This window comes from Scatophagus argus, chromosome 12 (genome assembly GCF_020382885.2).
Source record: "Scatophagus argus isolate fScaArg1 chromosome 12, fScaArg1.pri, whole genome shotgun sequence".
Taxonomy (NCBI): Eukaryota; Metazoa; Chordata; class Actinopteri; family Scatophagidae; genus Scatophagus; species Scatophagus argus.
The window spans coordinates 9,863,224-9,884,551 of record NC_058504.1 but is presented as its reverse complement, the minus strand read 5'-3'; the positions used below and the strand labels follow the sequence as shown (position 1 = coordinate 9,884,551).

General features: G+C 43.6%; 2 protein-coding genes across 3 annotated transcripts in view; one reads left to right on the top strand and one right to left on the bottom strand.

Annotated features, from left to right (window-relative positions):
* Positions 1-21,328, bottom strand: part of mrpl11 (mitochondrial ribosomal protein L11) — a 35,920-nt gene that overhangs the window by 11,457 nt on the left and 3,135 nt on the right. For both annotated transcript variants that reach the window (XM_046406318.1, XM_046406317.1), the window contains exon 2: positions 15,046-15,225. In XM_046406318.1, coding sequence (XP_046262274.1) covers positions 15,046-15,168 — 123 coding nt within the window. In that variant the 5' untranslated portion in view covers positions 15,169-15,225. The remainder of the gene's footprint in view (positions 1-15,045; positions 15,226-21,328) is intronic.
* On the top strand, positions 1,537-8,685 carry tmem265 (transmembrane protein 265). Its single transcript, XM_046406316.1, has 2 exons — positions 1,537-3,274; positions 6,198-8,685. The coding sequence occupies exon 2, from the start codon at positions 6,200-6,202 to the stop codon at positions 7,262-7,264; it is 1,065 nt and encodes a 354-aa protein (XP_046262272.1). The 5' UTR covers positions 1,537-3,274; positions 6,198-6,199; the 3' UTR covers positions 7,265-8,685.

Genomic DNA, 21,328 nt, shown 5'->3' with positions numbered 1-21,328 from the left:
GCATTTTACTTGATTTTCCACCGCGGAATCAGTGGATTAGTCTTAAAAGCGGAAAATGAAAACGATTTTCACACCCAGTGTCCAGTCGACTGTGCTGAGGCCAATATACAGGCCTGCGTCAAAGAGCAGAGGAGCGCTGCTCAAACGGGCAGGAGTGACAAAGTGAACCACAGTCAGGGAGTCTTTGCAACAACCAAAACAAGCCAACACTTCTCAGCTGTGTTGTCGTGGTTTGGATCTATGTTTGAAATAGACAAAGTCTTCACTTTTGGTACTTGGCACCAGAAGAGGAATTTGCTGTCTGAGGGCCTGGTGAAAGCAAACAAGCAAGCAAGCAAGCAAGCAGGCGGGCGAAGGTGGAACAAAATGGATTGCATCATGACAAAACATCCCATTTTCAACTCCATTAGGTCTCCCTCACGCTCTTGACAGTGTTGTGCTTTTTGCCACTTCACATGATTAATCACGTGTGGAGGCTGCAGCAGAAACACAGGAGCCTGAACTGCAGGCAGCTGAACAATCATAAGATACGCTGAAAACTGGAGGAGAGACGCACAAAGAAAGAGAGTCGGGGGGTTGGAATAAAATAAGACTCCCCCCCCCCAAAAAAAAAGAAAAGAAAAGACTGATAACAAGGTTTTGACAAAGCTTGTGTTGCATTCCTGGCAATAAAAGATAAGAGTTCGTTTTACTCAATGAAGGTGCTTATTTAAAGGGCGAATTCACTGATTGTGCACATTAAAAGTCAGATTCCACCTCCTGGGGATTATGGAGGATGTGACAAAAAAACAGTAGCAGGGATATAATATATTTTGTAGTTTCAGATGGAAACTACAGAAGCCTGACACATTGCCTCCAGTGATGTCACCCGAGTCAGCGTCAGGTCGGGCTCAAAACTACACGCTTACATGAAAACTGAGAAAATCCGGATGGTGTTCGGTTAGAAAGAAGTGAAGTGAGCTAACAGTTCGAGGCTACATTAGCGCTGTCAGTGGTTCTTGAGTTGCATTGTGGGTAACGCAGGCACCGGGTTTTGACAAGCAAGAAAAATGCAGAGAATGAAAAAAATAAGATATCTTTGTTTCTGCTGCATTCATTTTGATATGTTTTTTGTTTTGTTACTGCCCATCGTGAGTCTGATAACATTATGGGAGTGCCGATGTTACATCATGCCTCACACTCTGAGATGCCACAGAGAGAAAGAGCCAAGAGGTGGGAGGAGAGTCCTGCCATGTTTGTGGAGGTCAACTTCAGGTCTGATGTGGAGCAATGCTCACTGTTGATGCCGTTAGCATTCTTGGGACAGTCTGCAACCCAATGTGTCCTTCCAAACTTTCTCAATCATGTCTGAAGCGAAAAAGTGATGACTGCACAGTACTGTGGACAGCCTGTCCGCCTGGCTGCCCCTCGCCCTCCCTGCTATTCTCACTGTTCTCCCTTGTCCTTTCTCCTGCTTCGCTCCCCACTCTCTCTCCCCTCTCTGAAAATGAGCCAGTGGGCAGAATGACCTTCAACCACACCCACAGGGAACACACACAAAAAGGAGAAAACAGGAGCACAGTTGCAGAACGGAGGAGAGAATAGGATAAACAAAAGGAAAGAGGCAACAGAAAGACTATAGAAAGAAGAAGAGGGGCGAGGAAGAACTTAACCCCCCCACCGCCACCACAGCGAAGTGAGGAAAATGGAAAATCTCTCTTCTCTTAGAAGCCAGCAGAGCGCAGAGCTGAATCTGACAAGAAAGATGACTCTCCATCCCTTTTCTCACCAGTCTGATTAAACCTCTCACTCTAAAATGAAGCCAGCACACAGAGCCACAGAAACCAGGGAGTTGAGGACCTGAGCCTTTGCTAAAGATGCAGGAACTGGAATGCCTACAGATTGACTTGAAGAAGCAGCACAAGGTGGAGAAGACAAGGTGACGCCAGGAAACTCCCTATGAAAACTGCATCTGCGGCTGACAAGAGAAACCAAAATTAAATTCTGGAATGAGGAAATCAGTCAGCTTCCTTGTGAAACTGTTTCCAAAAGATTCATTTTCGACAAAATCTGCCTCAGAAATTCCCAATCCTTCTGTTTAAGTATGCAGTAAGCCGGCTGTAATGAGTTAATCTACAACAGAGGGATGATTTCCTTGTGTGACTAAGACAGTAAGTAGACAGAGCGAGGACTAATTAAAGTTGTAACATCTGCCTTCTGAGCTCTAAATGTGTCTACAGGCTGCAAGCATCTCTCGCTCCACTTCCTCCGCTCTTATTTCAGGCCAAAGAAGAGTAAATAAGGTATCAGCCTGCTCCTAAACAATGCAACTAATCTTCTGCAAGTGGCATCATCGTGATTACCATAACCAATGAGTATACTGTAACTGGGTGCTTCTAAATATTCGCAACAGCTTCCAACGGAACTTACACGGCTGAGGGTGGAGGAGGAGGAGGTGGAGGAGGAGAAACTGAGGAGGGTGGGAGGTCTGGACTGGAGCACGTAACATGCTTACAAATTAACACCACGACCAAACTCGGACAGCGTGAGTGAGTGAGTGAGTGAGTGAGCGAGTTTCCCTCTCGTCCTCCTGTGGCGGTGCTGCGCCGCTCTGCCTCCTCTCTCTCATGAGCCATCTTCCTCGGCTCGATCGGTCCGCGGATTCCGCCTCGCCGCTGATGCAGCCGCTTCACTTCTGACCGACTTCTTCCCCGGCAGCAGCAGCAGCAGCAGCAGGAGGAGGAGCAGCAGCAGCAGCAGCAGCCCCCCTGCACGGCTCTCTGCCCCCGCTGCTGTGTCCAAAGATAAAGCCGACAACAACAGAAGCCGACACTGCGGGAGGTGACAGATCCGGATTCAGACCCAGATCGAGCCTCTGCAATCAACAGCGAAGCCGTGTGAGATATCGGCCACGCCAGATCTGCACGGAGCGGGCGAAAAAATCTTTTTAAGTCAGAGCCGTTTTTTCTTTTCTTTCTTTCTTTTTTTTGTTGTTGTTTCCATTAACTCGGATCTGCTCGGTGTGGCTGTGGCGATGACTTTCTCCTCTTGCAGCCTCGAGATGAGCCTTTTTCTGGGAGCCTGACTGTGTACAAACGGCCGGACTTTAAGACTTTATCACCGCGCCCGACTCATCAACGACGATAAAAGAGACTTTACTGGTCACCGACAGCGCTTCTACTTGTGGGAGGGCCAATAAAAAAAAAACAAAAAACAACCAAAACCCAAAAACATACGTTACTTGCTGCACATCAAGCCAGGAGGATCGAGCCCAAGTGCAAGACGAATGGTTTGGGTAACTAAAGCTTCACTTTACTACGAGCCATGCACGGACAAACGCACAGTAACTGCTGTTAATAGGGCAGTTATGAAACAGGTGTTGCAGAGAAGCGGTTTCATACAGATTGTTAAATTGCCAGAGGGTGCAAGACGTCTCACAACAGCACTGCATGCTGGGGCGGCTAATAATTATCACATTTTTGCAAGGATTAAAAAAAAAAACAAAACCCAAAACAACAACTAACAACACAAAAACAAAAAATAACAACAACGTGTTGACTGTTAAAATTAAGAACATGGGCCTTTCAGGCAGCACTTTGGCTGCTACCTGACAAATCAACAGATGTTTCAGTCATGTGGCTTTAAATCTGGGGAGGGGATTTACTCAGCAGTATCATCGACTGCATGGCTCACTATTAATTAATTGGTTTGCACATAATGGCATGGATGTTGTCCTGATGCCCTTGGTGCTCCAGTGGCCCCCTGTGATAACCTGCGAGGGATTCTTGTGTTTGATGTAATTTGGAGCTCTTGGAGGCGTGTTTATGGAGACAAACTGTGTGTACAGATAAATTAATCTTTGCTCTACACTGATTTGTGACCGCCTGGCAATTCCCAGGCTTTATCTCTGTCAGCGTGAGCGTGAGTTGCAAATAATTTAAGGGCTTTTTATTTGGATGATTACTTAGATGGTAGTGCAGACGAGGGACGAGCTATGTGCTCTAGTGTCACACATGATAAGCTTTAACATAATGTGTGTGTGTGTGTGTGTGCAAAAATAGATTTTCAGTGCAAAACAAGTACTCAAGGCTGAAAAAAAAAAAAAAAAAATGAACTCATCTTTCACCTGCACTGTTACATGCCATCACTCATGCTTACAGCGAAATAGGCTCCCTCACCTTGTCACACAGTAGTGTCACTTCCCAGACAGGGGAATGATGAATTTGGTCATTATTGATGAGCTGAGTGGACACACGGGCTGTCATCCCAGCCCCTCACTCAGGACAGAATAAATTACACAGCGCTGAGAGGGAGTCTAAACACAAACACAGGCTGACAGGGAGATTTCCAGGGTGAAATTTAAGGCGCAGGTGGAATAACTTAAAACACGACCTCGAGGAAAAGCCAGCTGCAACAGCGGCTGTAAACTTCTCCATCCCCATCCCCCTCCCCACAGAGTGGGTTTGTTCCCCAAGACGGGGGGGGAAACAAAAAAACAAACAAACCAACCCAAATTTAAATTTCAATATCCTTTCAATGCTTGGTTTGGTGAAATTCATTCGATTTGGAGGGAACGATAATCAAGTTGGAGTGTGTGTGATGAGACAAAAGGCTTCACAGACAATCAGATATTACGAATGCTGGCATGATCCACGGCAGTCCTCCCACCATGCCTCCGAGCGGATTAATCAGTCAAGTCGTTCCTTTCCTCATCTCTGTGATTCATCTGTTTCAGAACAAACCCTAAAGTCTGCGATATTTCAATAGCATCACTCATGAATACATTCGGCTTCATCCAGGCCAGGCCGGCTCATGAAATGCATGTCCTCGTCTAAGTGGGTGGAAGTCACTTTCTATCTGCATTTGAGTCTTTTCCTCTTCATCACTTTCACCCTTTCTCCCCCTGAGCTTATTTATGAACTATTACCATCATGCAGTAAGACTTTATTAGGCATGTAGACAGCCAAGAGGCCTATTAATCTTTCACTTGCAGTCATATGCTCATTCTGCTTCTCCACACACGCATACACAATCTCTCTTCTTCTTTTTTTTTTTTCTTTACCCCGGTGGAGTTCCTCAGCTCTCTTCAATGATTCAAACAGCACAGAGGAGGTGGCAGAGCTCCTGTTAGTCTTACAGTGAGGAAAGTGATGCGTCCTCCATCGGAAAGATATCAATACACACCTTCCACTGACAGACTTTTCTCAGAGGCCGCAATCATGCTGACAATCTCTCGCTCGATCACGCTCAACTGTAGCCATTAAGACACATCTGAGCTGGTAATGATTTTATATTATAATGCCATCGATCCAGTTGAGGGGTTGACACCCCCCCACCAGTGCTGCAGAGCAGATAACAGACAGCCCAAAGGTCTGTGCTGTGCTTTACGGCTAAATACGATGAAGAGACGTCGATTCGATTACACTGTAAAGCCAATGATCATTTCTCATGCTGTGTCAATACCGAGGTTTATTCTGTCTGTGGCTGAGATATGAGCTGCAACACAAAAGAAATATGAACTTTCATATTCAGTCAGATTAGCATTGCCTGCATGCACTCACCCAGAAGTGCACAGCGTGTACACAAAGACACAAGTCAAACGCATCTCTAAACAAATAGCAAGTTATCAATATTCATCTGAAATGAGAGGGGGAATTTGGGATGATTAAAGACTGCAGCACAGTGTGAGAATAAACATGGCAGACTATAGAGGCAAAGAAAAGGCTTTGACAGGGCACCTAGCTGCGTCTGAATGCAATTAATTAATAATGAGTACAAAAAAAGAATAGCAAAAAAAAAAAAAAACCCAAACAAACAAAAAAGTAACAGCAGAGTATTTGGGGAAAATCTTTGAATCAAGAAGAAGCAATGCAAAGACTTTTATGGAAAAATGAAGACTGTCTAATTCAAAGAGCCACGGAGTAGAAACAATTTAACAGGCTTCTCCGTTTGAGTAGCCAGGGTAGATGTATCTCTGGCCAAAGATGAAGGGCGCTCACTGCTTACTAGGCAGTCAGTGTCTTCAACCATAGCAACAAGCATAAAACTAGTTTACATTTAGTTTGAATTTATGCTGGAAAAACAAGTATGTTCCTATCCTGCAAATTTGTCTGGTTTACCGAGGACAGATGGCTGCGTGTAATGTGATGTGAGCAGAGTCTGAATTCTGTCGATGGAACAGATTTGCCAATATGCGTGTGTGTGCGCGTCTCTTTCAGGCATGGTGCCCACGCCCCAGGTGTGCGTGTCAACCCTGGTCACGGTGAGCACGATGGCAGTGGTGGACCTCTACCTGCTGGAGCAGAGCATGCTGGGAGCTCGAGGTCTTCCAGGACCTAGTGTGTGGCAGTATGCAGCAGTGTTGCTAGGTGACGTGGGCTTCCTGCTCGCACTGCGCTTTGTGTCCGCAGGCGTGGTGTCAGAGGCACGCTCGCCACGTCGGGGTTTTGCAAATGCCCTCTGGTTCCTGTTCCTGTCCCTGCTCCAGCTCAAGCTCTTCTTCGTGTGCCATAACTACAGGCAGGAGCGCCGGCCACCGGACCCGCTGGCCAGGAAGACCTTGACGCTGCTGCTCTCCATCTGTCTTCCCTCCCTGTTTCTTATCCTGACGGGGGCCGACCACATGACTCCGCAGCGCAGGAAGCAGGAGGTGCGAGGCCGGCTCCTGTGGGTGGTGGTAGACTTGCTGGATGTGCTGGACCTTCAGGCTGGGCTGTGGGAAGCCCAAGGAGGAGCCGCAGCGGGCAGTGGAGGGATCACTGAGCAGAGGCTGCCCATCTGGGCCGAGGGCCTGGTCTTCTTTTACTGCTACGCACTCCTGCTGCTGCTGCCATGTGTAGCCCTCACGGAGCTGGGGGCCACTGGCCTGCCAGGACAGAGGGGGCCCCGTAAGGAGGCTCTGTACCCTTGGCTCAGCTTGGTCACTATCAACATCTTCACCCTAGCCCTGAGGGGCACGGGCATGCTGTGGTACAGGGACTCTCGTGTGTCCACTGTGTTCCTGGGGAAGAACCTGCTGGCTCTGGCCGTGAAGCTGAGCTCAGCCTGGGAGAGACACAAGCAAGAGCGCGGTGCTGCGAGAGCTGGGACTGTGGCTGGAGCAGAACCAGGAGACTCGACCCTGCCAAGCCAGAGCTCGGGACAAGTAGAGGGCGAGGCCCAGGGGAAAGCCCCTCCCTCTCATTATCACACACTGTCTCGCTCCCAAAGCCACACGCTCCCTCATGTCAGCCTGGAGCCCTCAGAGACACCCTTAGGACCCTCCTTCATCTCCCACGAACTCTAGAGAGTCGTTCTGAACATGCACACGTCCACAAGAGCATGCACCCCAAATGTCAGAGCAGTGATGGGTTCAGTGCTAAACTGTGGAAATGCTCTGCACATTTTGTTGTGCTAAGACTAACTAAAAAATGTATTACTGTGATTTGTGGGTATTTTTAACTTGAACACTGTGAACACATCTATCAGGCTGTAAAGAATATTCCAGAAATATATGTTGATGTCTAGTAGTGTTTATTCCCTTCTTTTATCTGGGCGCAACTGCCACAGATGTGTTGAATTCGTTGCACTCAGAAGCCTTGAAGTTTGTTTGCAGTATTCATCACAACTGTTTTAATTCCGATTTCTCGCTACAATCGTCTGTGGGTCTTATTTCTTAAAGCTGAGCTAAGCTCACGTGGTTTGTGGGAAAAAATTAGATGATCACCATCCTGCCAAAATACAGACTGTGACCTTTACTGTACATTTTCTGTGTCACTTCACAGCGAACCGTGACAGAGAAAAGTTTAATACAGAATAGTGATGATTTATTTTTCCTTTTAGTACCACAGAGACATGATTCAAAAGTCACCTACCAGTAAAATTCACACTCTACACAGTGCTTCAGCATTTCAATGCAGAGTGTAACCCAGTGAAAAAAACCTTTTTGGCTTGTGGCCCTTTAAATCAAAGTCTACTCACGATGCCAAGTGAGGATTGGTTTCGGAAGTCTGAAGAGGTAAAACTATCCACTTTTCCACAATAAAAGAAGCTCAGAGAAGATGCAGAACATCATAATAAACACAATATGTGGAACAGATGTTTTCTCCTCATACAGCGCGCATTTTTTATTTTATATCATGACCTCCCAGATCGACTATTGCCACTCTTTGAAGGATCCCTACAACAAATGTCACCGTGAAGGACTTTCATTCAAACCAAAGGGAAACACCGACTCATATTACTCAGTTGTCTGGCAGGAGATATTAATTAGTGAAATCGCTCACTGTGGCGTTTGGATGGAGTGAAAACCTGCAGACTCATGGGCCTCCTGGACGACCATCCTTGCCAAACTGTGTTTTTTGACTTTACCTAAATGTAAATGATTTAATTTTATTTTATGTATGTGTACTGAATCTTTGCTTATTTTCGCTGTTGGCTGAAACCATCCAGTGGTGATTTTAGCACAACAAAATGTGCACAGCTCAAGATGCCAAGTGTTTATGAAAGACACTGTTTCTATAAATAAAATTTTTCAGCGGTAGGGCTTAAGGATGGGCAATAAACACTTTGCATCATCTTAATCCTATTGCAACACAAAACTACAGCACAGGTATATTTTAGTACAGTTGTTTACAAAGACAGAATACCAGTGTAAGTAATCCCTTTACAGTTTCAGAACACATTCAAAATTCATGTTTTGCCGTCTTCTGTCGTCTGTACTTGTCTCAAAGTCTCTGTTAGTCATTTTCAAAAAGATGATGAAGAAGAAAGAAAAAAAAATAACCCAACTGTCTGGCTGCCTGTCCAATCTTCATATCCCGTGTTTCACTTTAGATATAACAGTTAAACCTTTTTAATTCCATTTGAAGGATGGAGTCACTGATTTGTTAAGATGTGGGTGTTGTAGTATTTGGGGGACTGTGGATTAGATAAGCGGGTGTAGAGGTGTACAGTACATTCAAGTGCCTTGTTTCCTCGTGGAGCTGTACGAGCCTTGGAGTGGTCATGAGGCGTACATGTTATGTGAACCATGCGGGACTTGGACATAATACCATGTGTACACTGTGAAGTTATCCCACAGCTGTTGTCAGCGACACCTCCAGGACAGAGTGCAAACTAATAAAGTGTTTCATACTCGCCCAGTGTTGACAGTTCATCGGCTCTATTATGTCGGAGCATTATTGGCAGCCTGTCGCCTCCATACAGGAGGGAAAAAAGAAACAGAAGTCAGTCCAAATTATTCAAGGCCAAGAGGCCTTAGGGACAAATAGCTGCCTCATACTTCTAAAACCTCCATTATATTTAAGTCAATCAACTCTACTCTCTCTACTCTGCAGGCACAGAAAAATTATATTTTTATGTTGTGCTTATACTGGAAGTGGTGAAATGAACCGAACCCCACATCCCCACATATTCAAGCGTGAAAAAGTGCTCTTTGCTTCATGGAGCAGCACCCTGACAAAAGGCCATTATTTATCACAATTATGCCAGCGAGCCCATCAGCTCAGATCCTCTCGCAGTAATCCTTGAGTGTGCTGTCGTGTTGTCTATATTTAATGCTGAAAAAGAGAGAAGGCATGACGTGATGGGGTGTGCATGTCGCAAGATGTAGTAAGTGTGTGTGTGTGTGTGTGTGAGAGAGAGAGATGTTTTTCAGAGTGAACTGGCTCCTTTGCTCACAGCAGCTGTGAATGCCCCCATCGGCCTCCCTTCTGAGTTCTAATGGCCTTATTAATTGAAATTGAGGCAATCTGTCAAAATGCAAGAGCGTATTCTCTCTGCTTTACGCTTGATTTACAGTCTGCATTCACAGGATGTATTAAGACTAATGTACACAACAGGAAATCCAGTTAAAGTTTCAGTGGGGAATTTCTCTCCCGCTCAGAGAGGAAAACCAGTGTAGTAGACGGCACCCAGCTCTCACCTTGCCTACCCTCTTTCTTTCATCTCCTCCTCCTTGCTCACTCTACATTTCAAACACATGCATTCTGGTTGCACTCCCTCTTGGGCAACTTCTCATATTTCTATTATACTAAAAGCAGTACCTGCATAGGCAGCAGCCTCTGCAAATGACTACCTCCTGGAATTTGCTACACCTGTTAAGCTCTAGATACAATGCTCAGCATTTTCCCTCAGCTCCCACAGACGCTCATGCCCTGCTCCCGAAGAAAAGTGCATGAGCTGCTCTCCTGTTTTCCTTCTTCTTTTTGCCGCTCTTTCCACTGCTCTCTCTTCTTCCCCTCCATTCACTTGTGCTAATTTCACTCCAGCCTGTAATTATTCTCCTGTGCCAAAGCTGCCAGTTTCCCTTTTTTGTCTCCCGTTCCTTCTTTTATTTCTCTCGTTTGTTTAAATTTGCCCCACAGCTGACAGGCAGCCTACCTATCTGCACTTCCCCTGTCAAGGGTGGTTAGTCAGAGATGAGGAAGAAGAAAAAAAAAAAACGAGGAGGAGAGGCTGGCTAAGATTAAAGGGCTTGGGCCACTGCCTAAAGCAGAGCTGCTGCTGACTGCCATTTATTTACCGTTTGCTACACAGGGTGTGAGCTTGATGGAGCACAGGAGTCAAGAGAGACAAACGCACACAACACGACACCGAGAACGATGACATCCCAAACAGTCCAAAAGAAGGCACCTTTAGACAAACATATGGCTTTGTTTTGCCTGGTTGAGCACTTGGTTACAACCCATCTCACCTCATTACCCCTGACGCGGCGACAGCTACAGTATGCCTACGAGCTCGCACCCACCTTGTCTGGCAGAAAGAGCCACATTTAACAGACAGATGTGTAAATCATTCATCATAGCACACACCATCAGCATCACATCTTTTGCAGTGAACTTCAAAGTATATTCTATGAAAAAGAAATGATGCAAAAGACTCTGAGACTCTGATATGCAATGCAATCCTGGAGACAAACGCATACTAATACTGGTCTCAGACACTGCGGCAATATCAGGCTAAAACGGGACATAAGCCCTGGTCAATTTGCCTCATGACATGAAAGAACTAGGTATAAACATTTAGTCCTTTAATCAGTTAGCTGATGGACAGGAAATGAATTTCTAACTAATTTGATTACGGCTTAATTGTCAAAAGCTATTTGTCAAAACCAAATGCCAAACGAGCTTCTGGTTCCAGCTTCTAAATTTGTTCAGTAGACAAACAAATCATTCAATTGAACTGAACGAATCAGCAGCGTACAGCCATGAAGCTCCACTTACTGGAGCCTGAGAGCAGCGCTGTCAACACTGCTGTGATTCATGGTACGTTTCTTCTTCATTAATAGCTTTTATTAAAAAAACAAACAAAAAAACCCCCAGAAACAATCAGTATATGAAAATTCATCTTCTTATGTATACTGCTTATATACTGGTTTGTTTTGTAGGCTGCTGAACCAAACATAGCAGAATGAACGTACGACTGAAGTGAGGACAGTCAGCACTCGGCTTACAGGAGCACATGAACTGCACCTGAATGGTGGTGCGACCGCTCAGCTGAGGGCAAAAAGTGAAAAAATTACTTAGTCAGGGTTTAAAACCTCGGTGTAGAATTACTCCGTTTCAGATTAGGGGAGTAGAAGTATACAGTACTGCAAAATGAATTACTCTAATAAAGCACAAGAAGCTCTAACACTTGAGTGCTTTCCACCACTGAAATGAAATATGTTTTTAATCAGACTGCGGGGTCTGACAGCCTGTTTGACAAAATGCAAGTTGAAGATGTCACCCGGGGGTTATTTTTCACCATTTTCTGACATTTTACAGTCTATAGTCTTGATCAATTGATAAAAAAGTTTGTTTGCAGTTTTTTAAAGGAATAAACCAACACCGGTTTGATATTCCCTGGAGTACACAATAATAATAATAATAATAATGATAATAATAATAATAATAAACAGATTATGAAATTTATAGCAAGAAAAAAGTGTGTGTGTGGGGGGGGGGGGGGTGTCAAAAAGGAAAAAAAAGATACAAGACAACAGTAACTGCTGGACTGCAGGTGGGAAACATCAAAAGTAATCACATATAACATAACTTTAATTAAGTCATCCATTCATAATTCGATATGCTGCTTGAACAAGTGTTCAAAGGTGAAATGGGCCACAGTGCATACTTGTTCAAGGTGGGACAGAAACCACCATTCTTACTTTTGAGTGTTACACCCTGAGCTGTCACATATTTCACTCTCTTCAAAATAATGAAATTCCAACCGCAGCATCTTTGGGAAAAGAAAGTATTTTTGAGGAGAACAACACCCCCCAAAATACCATGCACACCATCTGATGCTGACATATCAGCACTTATGTCTCCATGACAGGTTTTGTTTGATGTGAGAGACAAGGAGGATCGTTCAAAAAGTTATGGATGTTGTTATTTGGAGTTGTTATGTGTGCCTTTTGGAAGCTGTCATTAAAAATATGCCCTCTGTCTGTCAAGCAATGCAGTTCTGCTTTCACGTGCATGTTTTCATTGTACACTATTTTATGTCATGCAAAATTGAGTAGCAGAGGCAAGAAAAAAAGAGAAAAGGTTCACATTCAGACATATTCTCAAATTTTGGAGGCAGGATGTGCTGCAAACGTGTCAAACAGAAAAACTCAGATGACCTTTTAGAGCTGAGAGTTGACTGACAGAGCAAATTTCTAAATTCTCAGCTCTGAGGCCTCCAGTGCAGTTGAGGGGAAGGATGATTTAGCTGAGCCTTAAATATGATCACTAAAAATCATAAAATCAATTATACATCTAACTGGTAAACAGTGCAGAGACGGTAAAATGGGGTTATTACAGTCTCTTCACTTGGCAGCAGTTAAAATCCTGGCTGGCTGCTGCATTTTTGAGCAGGAATAAAAGGAGCTGAAATGGGATGAGATTAAAGCTCAGATCCCCTTCTTTGTTACTGGATAAAAATGTCTGGATGTTTCCCAGCTGCGGGAATCATTATTGTACTCACTGTATTATCCAGCCAAAAGTGAAGTGACTGTCAAACACAAAGGCTCTGACTACTCTGAGTGTGTCTGCAAGAGTATTTGAGAACAAGACTAATGAAACTATGTGTTAACATAAAACAAACCAGTTCATTGATTCCTCCCACCCACTTGGGTTAGCATACTGCTGTCTTTACACATCCAGCAGTAACAACAACATTATCGTTCATTTGGAGTCAAGCTTCTGCCACCTGATGAATTTAAGTCCAATATTCACTTTCCTTTTAGCTCCGTTTCTGGCCTCCAACTGCTGAGAAAATAACCAGCCCTTTAGCTGCTAATGTTCACTGCAAAGGTAGCTGTTCACTGTGTCTGTCTGCTGCTTGTTGCTGAGCAGATAGTGTGCAGCGTGAGCAACACGGTGAGAGCAGTGAGAGCGAAAACCAAAACAATGAGTCTAAAGACAAAGACAAAGCCCTGAGGAGAGCTGCAGAGCTGGGTCCTGGTTAACTGTCTGCATGAGCTGGGAACTGAACTTGTGGCATGGGAGAGGCTGAATGTCCTGTTCTGTCAGGGTCCAAAATGAACCCCAGCCAAGCGGGTAAAGGTTTTAAAGGTAACAAAAAAGCCTCTGCCGTGTTTTGGCATCACTAACAAATCTGAAATCCACATCATGTTGTTGTAAAGCAAAAGCACGAGGGCGTCGACGGGGACTTCATGGTGCGTTTAAGTGTGCCTCATAAACACAGAAATCCACACTGAAATGGCCAGGGCGGTTGTGTATATTGAAATATTTAGATAATATAAATATATCAAGTGGACCTGTGGAGCAAGATAGAGAAGTAAAACCGATGAGAAATGCGTTTAAAATGACTAATATCCAAGCACTAACTCCAGGTCCCAACGTATCAGGGAGTTCAGATTTCCAGTAATGAACTCATTTTACGTTATAGTTTATGTTGTGCAGAACCATTAAGTAATGGCACTGCTGCTGTCAGATGAGAGAAATGTGATGTTTTCACATCATTTAACTCCTCTGACATTTGTATTATTGTATTATTAATCACATGCAGCTCCTTTCTGCTAGTTTCGTTCACTTTTCCATTCTCTTCTCTGAGTGTCGCCATTAAGTCACAGAGATGGATGAACTGTGAGAATTGATCTGGGGTCCAAGTGTGCAACAGCATCCAAGGCCGATGAGCACTGTCCATTAAAGACGCTAACTGGATCTCATTTGTATGTACAGAATGAGCCACAGAATTGCTTTCATTCAATCTTGCAGAAGAATAATCAAACTTTAAACGGCAGGATGGCCATTAAAGCAGAGCAGATTGTATCTTTATAGTATCAAATAAAATATATTTTTTTTACAAGAAATATTTAAAACAATACAGCTGTGCGATCAGAAACTAAGACAAGGTTAATGACCGGAGCATCAACAACAAATCTTTCTTCTGGCTTCTCAGCTAGAGAAGAAAGATTTAATTTACAGTGACAAATAGTTCAGTCTCTGATATTTTTATCCCCTGTCTAGAAACTGTCGTTGTTCATTGCTCAGTGTTGTGTACCAGCAAATTCATAAATATTTCCAGCTGTAATGGGCATCGGTGGTGAAAAAGTTGTAGTGGTGCATTCCCTGAGCAATAAAAAAAACAACACAACCTCACCTGTCTCTCTGGAGCAATTGAAGCAGAGAGAAGTATACAAGAATTTAAGACAAAACCTCCACAGGTTCAATCCCATTTCATCAACTGGCTTGTAAAGAGTGAGGCTAATGTACATGGACAGCTGCTGCGGATGAGGTTTTAGTGTCTTTGGCCCAGAAACTGTGAGAAAATAGTTGCAGACTGAGGCAGACTGTGGCACCCACCTGAACAATGGAGCTGTGCGACTAGAATAAGAATGGGAATATGAATAAGGCTTTGGGAGGAGATGGAGGTGTTGGTGGGGATGGATGACGGCGCGACTGAGGAGAGAGAAGCAACTATGTGATTGGCAAAGAGAAAATAGGGAAGGATCAGGTTGTCTTGCGGGTTAACGAGAGCTGTGTGCAGAAGGTCAGCTGATAAAATGAAGCTCTGCTCTTGCAATTAAGTTAATACTGCTGATCACTCGGAGCGAACAGATGGAACAAGAAGTGGAATCGTAAGTAATTTTACCTGTCCCAGGATGGGGCCTAGCGGGGGACCAGGGGCCGCTTGTCCTGACCTCACTATAGCCCGGATTACATTGCTTACTTCCACTTTCTTCACAGCCTTCGCTGCCTTGGAGATCTTTGACATTCTGGTCTGTGTAGAAATCCTTAAATCTGCCTCCAAGTCAACCGAGAATCCATCCAACTGAAAACGAAAGAAAAACAAATTAGTTTTTCCAAGAATACACAACCGCAACAAATCATTTACACGCCAGGCTCATTGAAACATCATACGCTCAAATCAATACCAAAACCCGCAGGCAAAACCCTGTGCCCTTCCATTCTGCAGTCGACGAGTAATTAAAAAAATCTTTGCTTTCGATTGGCTTGGCGAGAGCCGCTTTCCTGGAGGTGTTTGCAGTGTGGATCAGCAGCCGAGTGAGATGCTAGCCACGCTGAAGATCCTGAGAGCTGGCAGGATTTTATCTTCTCTCTGAGAAATCATGGCGTGAATGCCAAAACGCCTCCATTGTCTCGCCTTTGCTTCGCATGTGCCCCCACTTAACCGCCTGCGCATCAGACCTTCCTCAGCATCAGTGCAGGTCGAGTGTCAAGGACGGGAGGGATAAGTAACAATACTAATACACAGAGGAGGGGCGGAAGCGTCGTGGCCCTACGTGAACTCAAAGACGGGTCGGCTTTTTCATTCCACCCCAAAATGCATTTACCAAATTAGGTGTCAATTAGTGGAGTGAGGAGAAAGGCCCGAAATCCTGGCCTTTCTCTGGGGAGGCTGAACACATAAAAGCAGGCCTATAATCCTCTGCTGGAATAAAAGTGATACTGACACAGCTGTAAAAAAATAAAAAAATAAAAAAAAAATCAGTGACTGGAGCCAAGGGACAAATAGTTTTAAGGTTGAGCCTTGTGATTCAGGGGATCCCTGTATTCAATAAAAATAAGTACTTGAGGGGAGAGAAGAAGTCCAGCAATGATTCATTGTAGGCAACAGAGGGTATCCAATTAGATCAACAGAAGAGACAGTACCAAAAAGATATATGGCACCTCACGCTGCTTGAGAGCAACAAACAGGGAGAGACTGCTCCCAAGAAAAGTTGTGATTCTAGCTGGGCTGCTGATTATCTAGCAGCCGTTAAAGTGAAACCACCATGAGGCAATATTTGTAAGGGCATTAAGGTGATCCGCATGCTGCAGAAAAACTCCCAAATAGAATCCATTTAGTTTGAAATTCCCTCAGTAGCTGTCTTAACAGCGTAACACACACACACACACTGCTTCTTTTCAGAGGTCAATTTCACGCTACCCACCTAATGTGTTCAACCACTTGATCGTAGAAAAACCGTGTTGCATGTCAGACAAATTTCGAAGCCAGTCAGAAAATGCAGAAACCAGTATGCATTAAATATGATGTGAGAAAGCCCACTTCTGTTATCAACCAGTGACAAAAAGACTCATGAATCCTTAACTGGCAAGCTGCAGGAAAACAAGCAGTTTGAGGTGGTGCAGGGAGAGTTGGGTGGGGGTACTACAAAAAAACAAATCAACCAATAAAATGACATACCGTAGGTCCAGAGAGATGAGGCTTAACTGGAATTGGGTGACTCTGAGAGGGAAAACAATTAGGGCCAGCACTGAATGTGGGGTTTAATTCCAATTTGGGGCAAAGGGAATAACAGTACTGAGAGTGGGGAAATGACAACGTCATGCTTTAATGCGCCGCAACCCCGGTCTCTGTTGGAGGATGAATAATAAAACCAGCAGTTCCCTCGCAAAATGAAATCACTCATCACAAGGCCAAGCAGTTAACACGAAAAAGGAACTGACCTACATAAGGCATCAAAACTGCACTGACAGTACGTTTCACGCAGCTGAATTTACATTAGATTCAAGGAGTAAAGCAGCGTTAACTGTGCAGCGGCAGGAAACACGGTTTAAGGCAGCACAATAAGCCTCAATCAGAGCTCGGTTAATGTTTTGCTGTGAATAATCAAATCAAAGCCGCAGTAATTTGAAAGGAACAGACACAATTTTGAGCCGCTCTTTAGGCCGAATATTACATTCCTCCGGCAATTACTGGCAACGGCGCTAAAGTCGATAACAAGGAGTACACAGAAAGAGCAATTTGTTTGTGCCGTGTAGAGTTGCGGCGTAAAAGCACTTCGTTAAAACATGCTTGATAAATGACATGCCACAAAGCAAGCATTCAAATTACTATCTAATAAAAGGAAGGTGAGGTGAGCTACAATAGAGCAAAACAACACAAATGTTGGACTGCTCTCTGAATTCCCCAAACTGCTGTCGCACTCAGCCATGTTATTCCCATTTCCTGACAATTCAAGTCAAACTCATTGGTCTCCCCTTTAATTTGGCGTCGAGTCTCTGGTTATCAACTAAAGCGGTTTTGGTTGATAAATAGCTTGTCAGCGCCAAAATGCAACCTCCAAATCCAAACTGTTCCTTGGCCCATCTGTCTAGGAAATTTTCAAGTATTTTCAAGCTCTGCTGCTGGCTGTCAGGGAAACTACTTGTGATGGGGTGTATCTTTGACAGGGGTAAACATGTCAATAACACTGAGCACACAGGAGAAAAGCAGGAGAAAAATATGCAGTAACTGCTGTGGAAAGATCAGGTGAAACTGCACTCTCATTGTTAAAAAAAAAAAAACTCATTACATCTTTATCTCCAGTCATTATAATGTGTCTGAAGTTTTGGACAATTTTCGCAGTAGCAGTAACGGCAGCGTTTGTGGTGTGCCTCAGGATAATTAAAGTTGACTGCACTTGAAGGATGCAGCTGACCTTGATTAAAGAAATTAATCAGTTTGCTATTTGAAAAATGTGAGTTTAATTGCACTGCTGAAGCCCACCGCTGTTTGTTGTTCAGGCTATTAGGTTCTCTTTAGTCTTCATTAAGAAGACAAGCAAAACAGAAGCCACCACCAAGGAGTCCTCTAAATCTTTACTTTATTTACAAGTCAAGGTGACGCATATGGATCTCAAACACAATGACATATGACAAAAAAAATGGAGGAAACAGACTCTAAAAGATAGCCTTCGTTTAAAAACTCCAACTCAGTATAAACGATAATTACATATCAGCGTGAAGGATATCAGGTCTTCTTCTCCTCTTTATATCTTTCATATCGTTTTACTGCAGTCTGATGAAATAAAACTAACCGAGTGGGATCAGTCTTTGTACCCACAGAAAACACAGAATCAAATCCGGCTCGGTAACCAATGTACATTTCATCTGCGTTCTCATTTTCGCGTCTTGGCTCCATTAGAAGAGAATGGGTGAAGGAAATGAAGTCAAATCATTTCTAATACGCACTAACTCTGGGGTTCCACAAGAACCGGAGACGGAGAGGATCTCATCAAAGAAACTCTGACAAAGGTTCATTTCGGTGTAAAGGAGTTTGGAGTTGTGCTTCAGTAAAGGCTGTTTTAACTTCTACAAGAGCAGCTTTATGTGGTTGGTTTATGTTTCTCTAAAGCTAATCCCTATGTCCACCCTGATCCATCTCTGTAGATGCCAGACTGGAGTCAGTAAAGCTGATTTGTGCTCTCCAAGGTTTAATACCACCAGTTATTTAAGGTCCTGTGGTGTCAGAATACTACTGTCTCTCAAATATGGTATTTACACTTTTACAGTTTAGGTGACTCCCAGCCCTAATAAAGATGATTTTAGTTTACATAATATATTTATGTAAAGCAGCTTCTACTTAGGTTATGTTACAAATGTGATTCATTACCTGATACACGTTTCTTGTCCTGAGGGTTTAATTTTGTGATAATCTGTATAAGTACATATGGTATAAGTATTCTCACTCTGGTCTCAGCACTCAGTCTTAACAGTAAAACCAATTCTGTTTCTATCTCCTTAAACAGACAAAACCTGTCAGAGCCCATTTCCAAATGGAAACCACGATTAGCAGTCTTTAAAAATTAAAAGGGAACAAATTCATTCTTGTCTTCCAGCGACACTAAAACCAGCTCTGACAACTGGTTTCATTCAACTCTTAGTGAGGCAGTCCATCTAGTGGTGACATTCACCTTAACATTTAAAGACACTGAGCTGACACACTAATTCACAACAACACAGCGGCACACTTCAGACACATGCGTGCGACTTCTGAGATAACCTGGGTCACCACTACACAATACTGCCTCCAAACAAATTTTAGATAAAGAAGAAGAAAACACCCCCGAGACAAGCTGAAGTCCTTGGATGCTAACAAAAAAAAAAGCACAGACGTATTAAAATTATAATAGCAATGTCACGATTCTGCTAATGCTTGCAGAAACGTTTGAATACCATTAAAGTCACATTAAATGACTGGTGTCCTTGATTACAAAAGATGATCAAATCTCTGTTAACAGCACAATAAAACAAAACAAACAAAAAAAAACCCAAAACAAAACAAAACACAGGAAGAACCTTCACAGGCAGCTGTGAATGTGGGATGTAGCATTTGGTTAGATGGCACCACGTTATGAATTAGGAGCTGCAGATTAACTGAAATCAATGAGCCTAATGCAGTGACCGAGAAGAACAAATGTACTGGGCTGTGATCGTTAGGTGTGCCACACGGGATGCTCTCGATAAGATTAAAAGATAACATCAGATATAAAGTTATACAGAGCCAGTCATATGCCAATGCCGTTCCACTACATTAGTATTCATCTCATCAAACTCCAGCCCTGGAGCTATTGATTCCTGAATGCCAAGTCCTAAAGGCCAGTCAAATAAAACGAAGAACTCAAGAAGAGTCTGTATGAGCCCACAAGACAGAAAAAGGGAATGTGTGTGACCTGATTTAACCGAGGTCTCAACCTGCAGGACTCAGCAATCCCAGTTCAACTGTGCATTTCTGAAAAACAACTCATCGCTGTTCTCCACAAAATAAGCAGTAAGCAGCAAGATTTGTGCCAAATTATTCACCTGAACAGGAGGCAGTTCAGCAAAATATCGCCATGCAGTGCCTCGTCTCAATCTTACTGAACGCTTAACTGTGTTACTTGGGGCAATAATGGATCTTTGAGGTTGGGTTTTTAAACATTTTTTAAAAAATAAATTAAATATATGTATTCAACAAGGCATTTAAATGTTCAAAAATAAACAGCTCCTAAACAAAGTCAAGTAATATTTTAAGAATTTCTGCACCGGAATTTGCAGTTTCTCATCCGCTGACAAATACGGCAAAACTGATGTATCTGACGACGTAACATCATTCGACACACGTGTTGGAGCAGTGCTGAGAGCAGCGGGCTTGTGACCGTCTGTTTCATTTTTGGATGGAGGAGCTCTTTTCCTACCCTTACTATCACTTTCAGGTGCTCTTTGAGATAGGCCCTTAAAGGGACAGTTCACCCCCTCAAACCAAAAACACATATTTTTCCTCTAGTGCTATTTATCCATCTAGATCGTTTTGATGCGAGCTGCTGAGTTAAGGAGAAAACATATGTGTTACCAGATGTGTGCAATTTCATATGGGAATTATTTTCTTTCTGTATCACCACACAGAGTAAAGTGTGCATCTACTCATGGAGAAAAGAAAAGAACTTCAGGGGTGAACTGTCTCTTTTACCCTCAATCTCTCCAAGGCCAGCGGATCAGACTGTGGTTGTATAGCAACTTCCAAGTTTAACTGCGTGTGGCTGCGTGAGAACGAGCAGTCAGCCCTGAGAAAATAAAAAAAACAGAAGAAAGAAAGAAAGAAAGCCTGGCTCTCGGTGATGCTGCTCTGCCCATGGTTTCAGGATGCAACGTTCACAGTATGGATGTAAAGTTCAGTATGTCCATGTACTTGCCACACACTGTATTACATCAGTTCACTAGTCTCGCCGTTGCTAAGCAGTCTCTGTGCAAAAATAAGACAGTTAATGAGGGCAGCAGTCTCCCTCTGTGCTGTTTTAAAGCTGTTGTATGAAAAGTTGACTACTGAAGCATCACATACACGCCTTTCACTGCAGTCTGGGTTCAAACCAAAACCTTGTACTTGAATAGCGATGGCTCTCAGTCTAAACCTGCATGTATTATCCCTGCTCGCCTGTATTCAAATCTCAGGGAGGTCGTTTTCTATACTGGTGCCCCTGAATTACATTTCTTTCTCCCCATCATGTCTGAATGGCAAGACAGAATGTGTTATAAACTGCCTGCACTCTGAATAAATCTACAAAAGCAACAATAATGCATCAGCAGTAGAAATGGTACTTGAGAAATGTAAGAAAAGAGAAAACAGCACTTAGTTCAGCTCATCTCTTGAACATACTATGGGTTCCCAAAAA

Excerpts from the sequence above, each read along its gene's own strand:
- tmem265 (XM_046406316.1), top strand. The coding sequence starts at position 6,200 with ATGGTGCCCACGCCCCAGGTGTGCGTGTCAACCCTGGTCACGGTGAGC.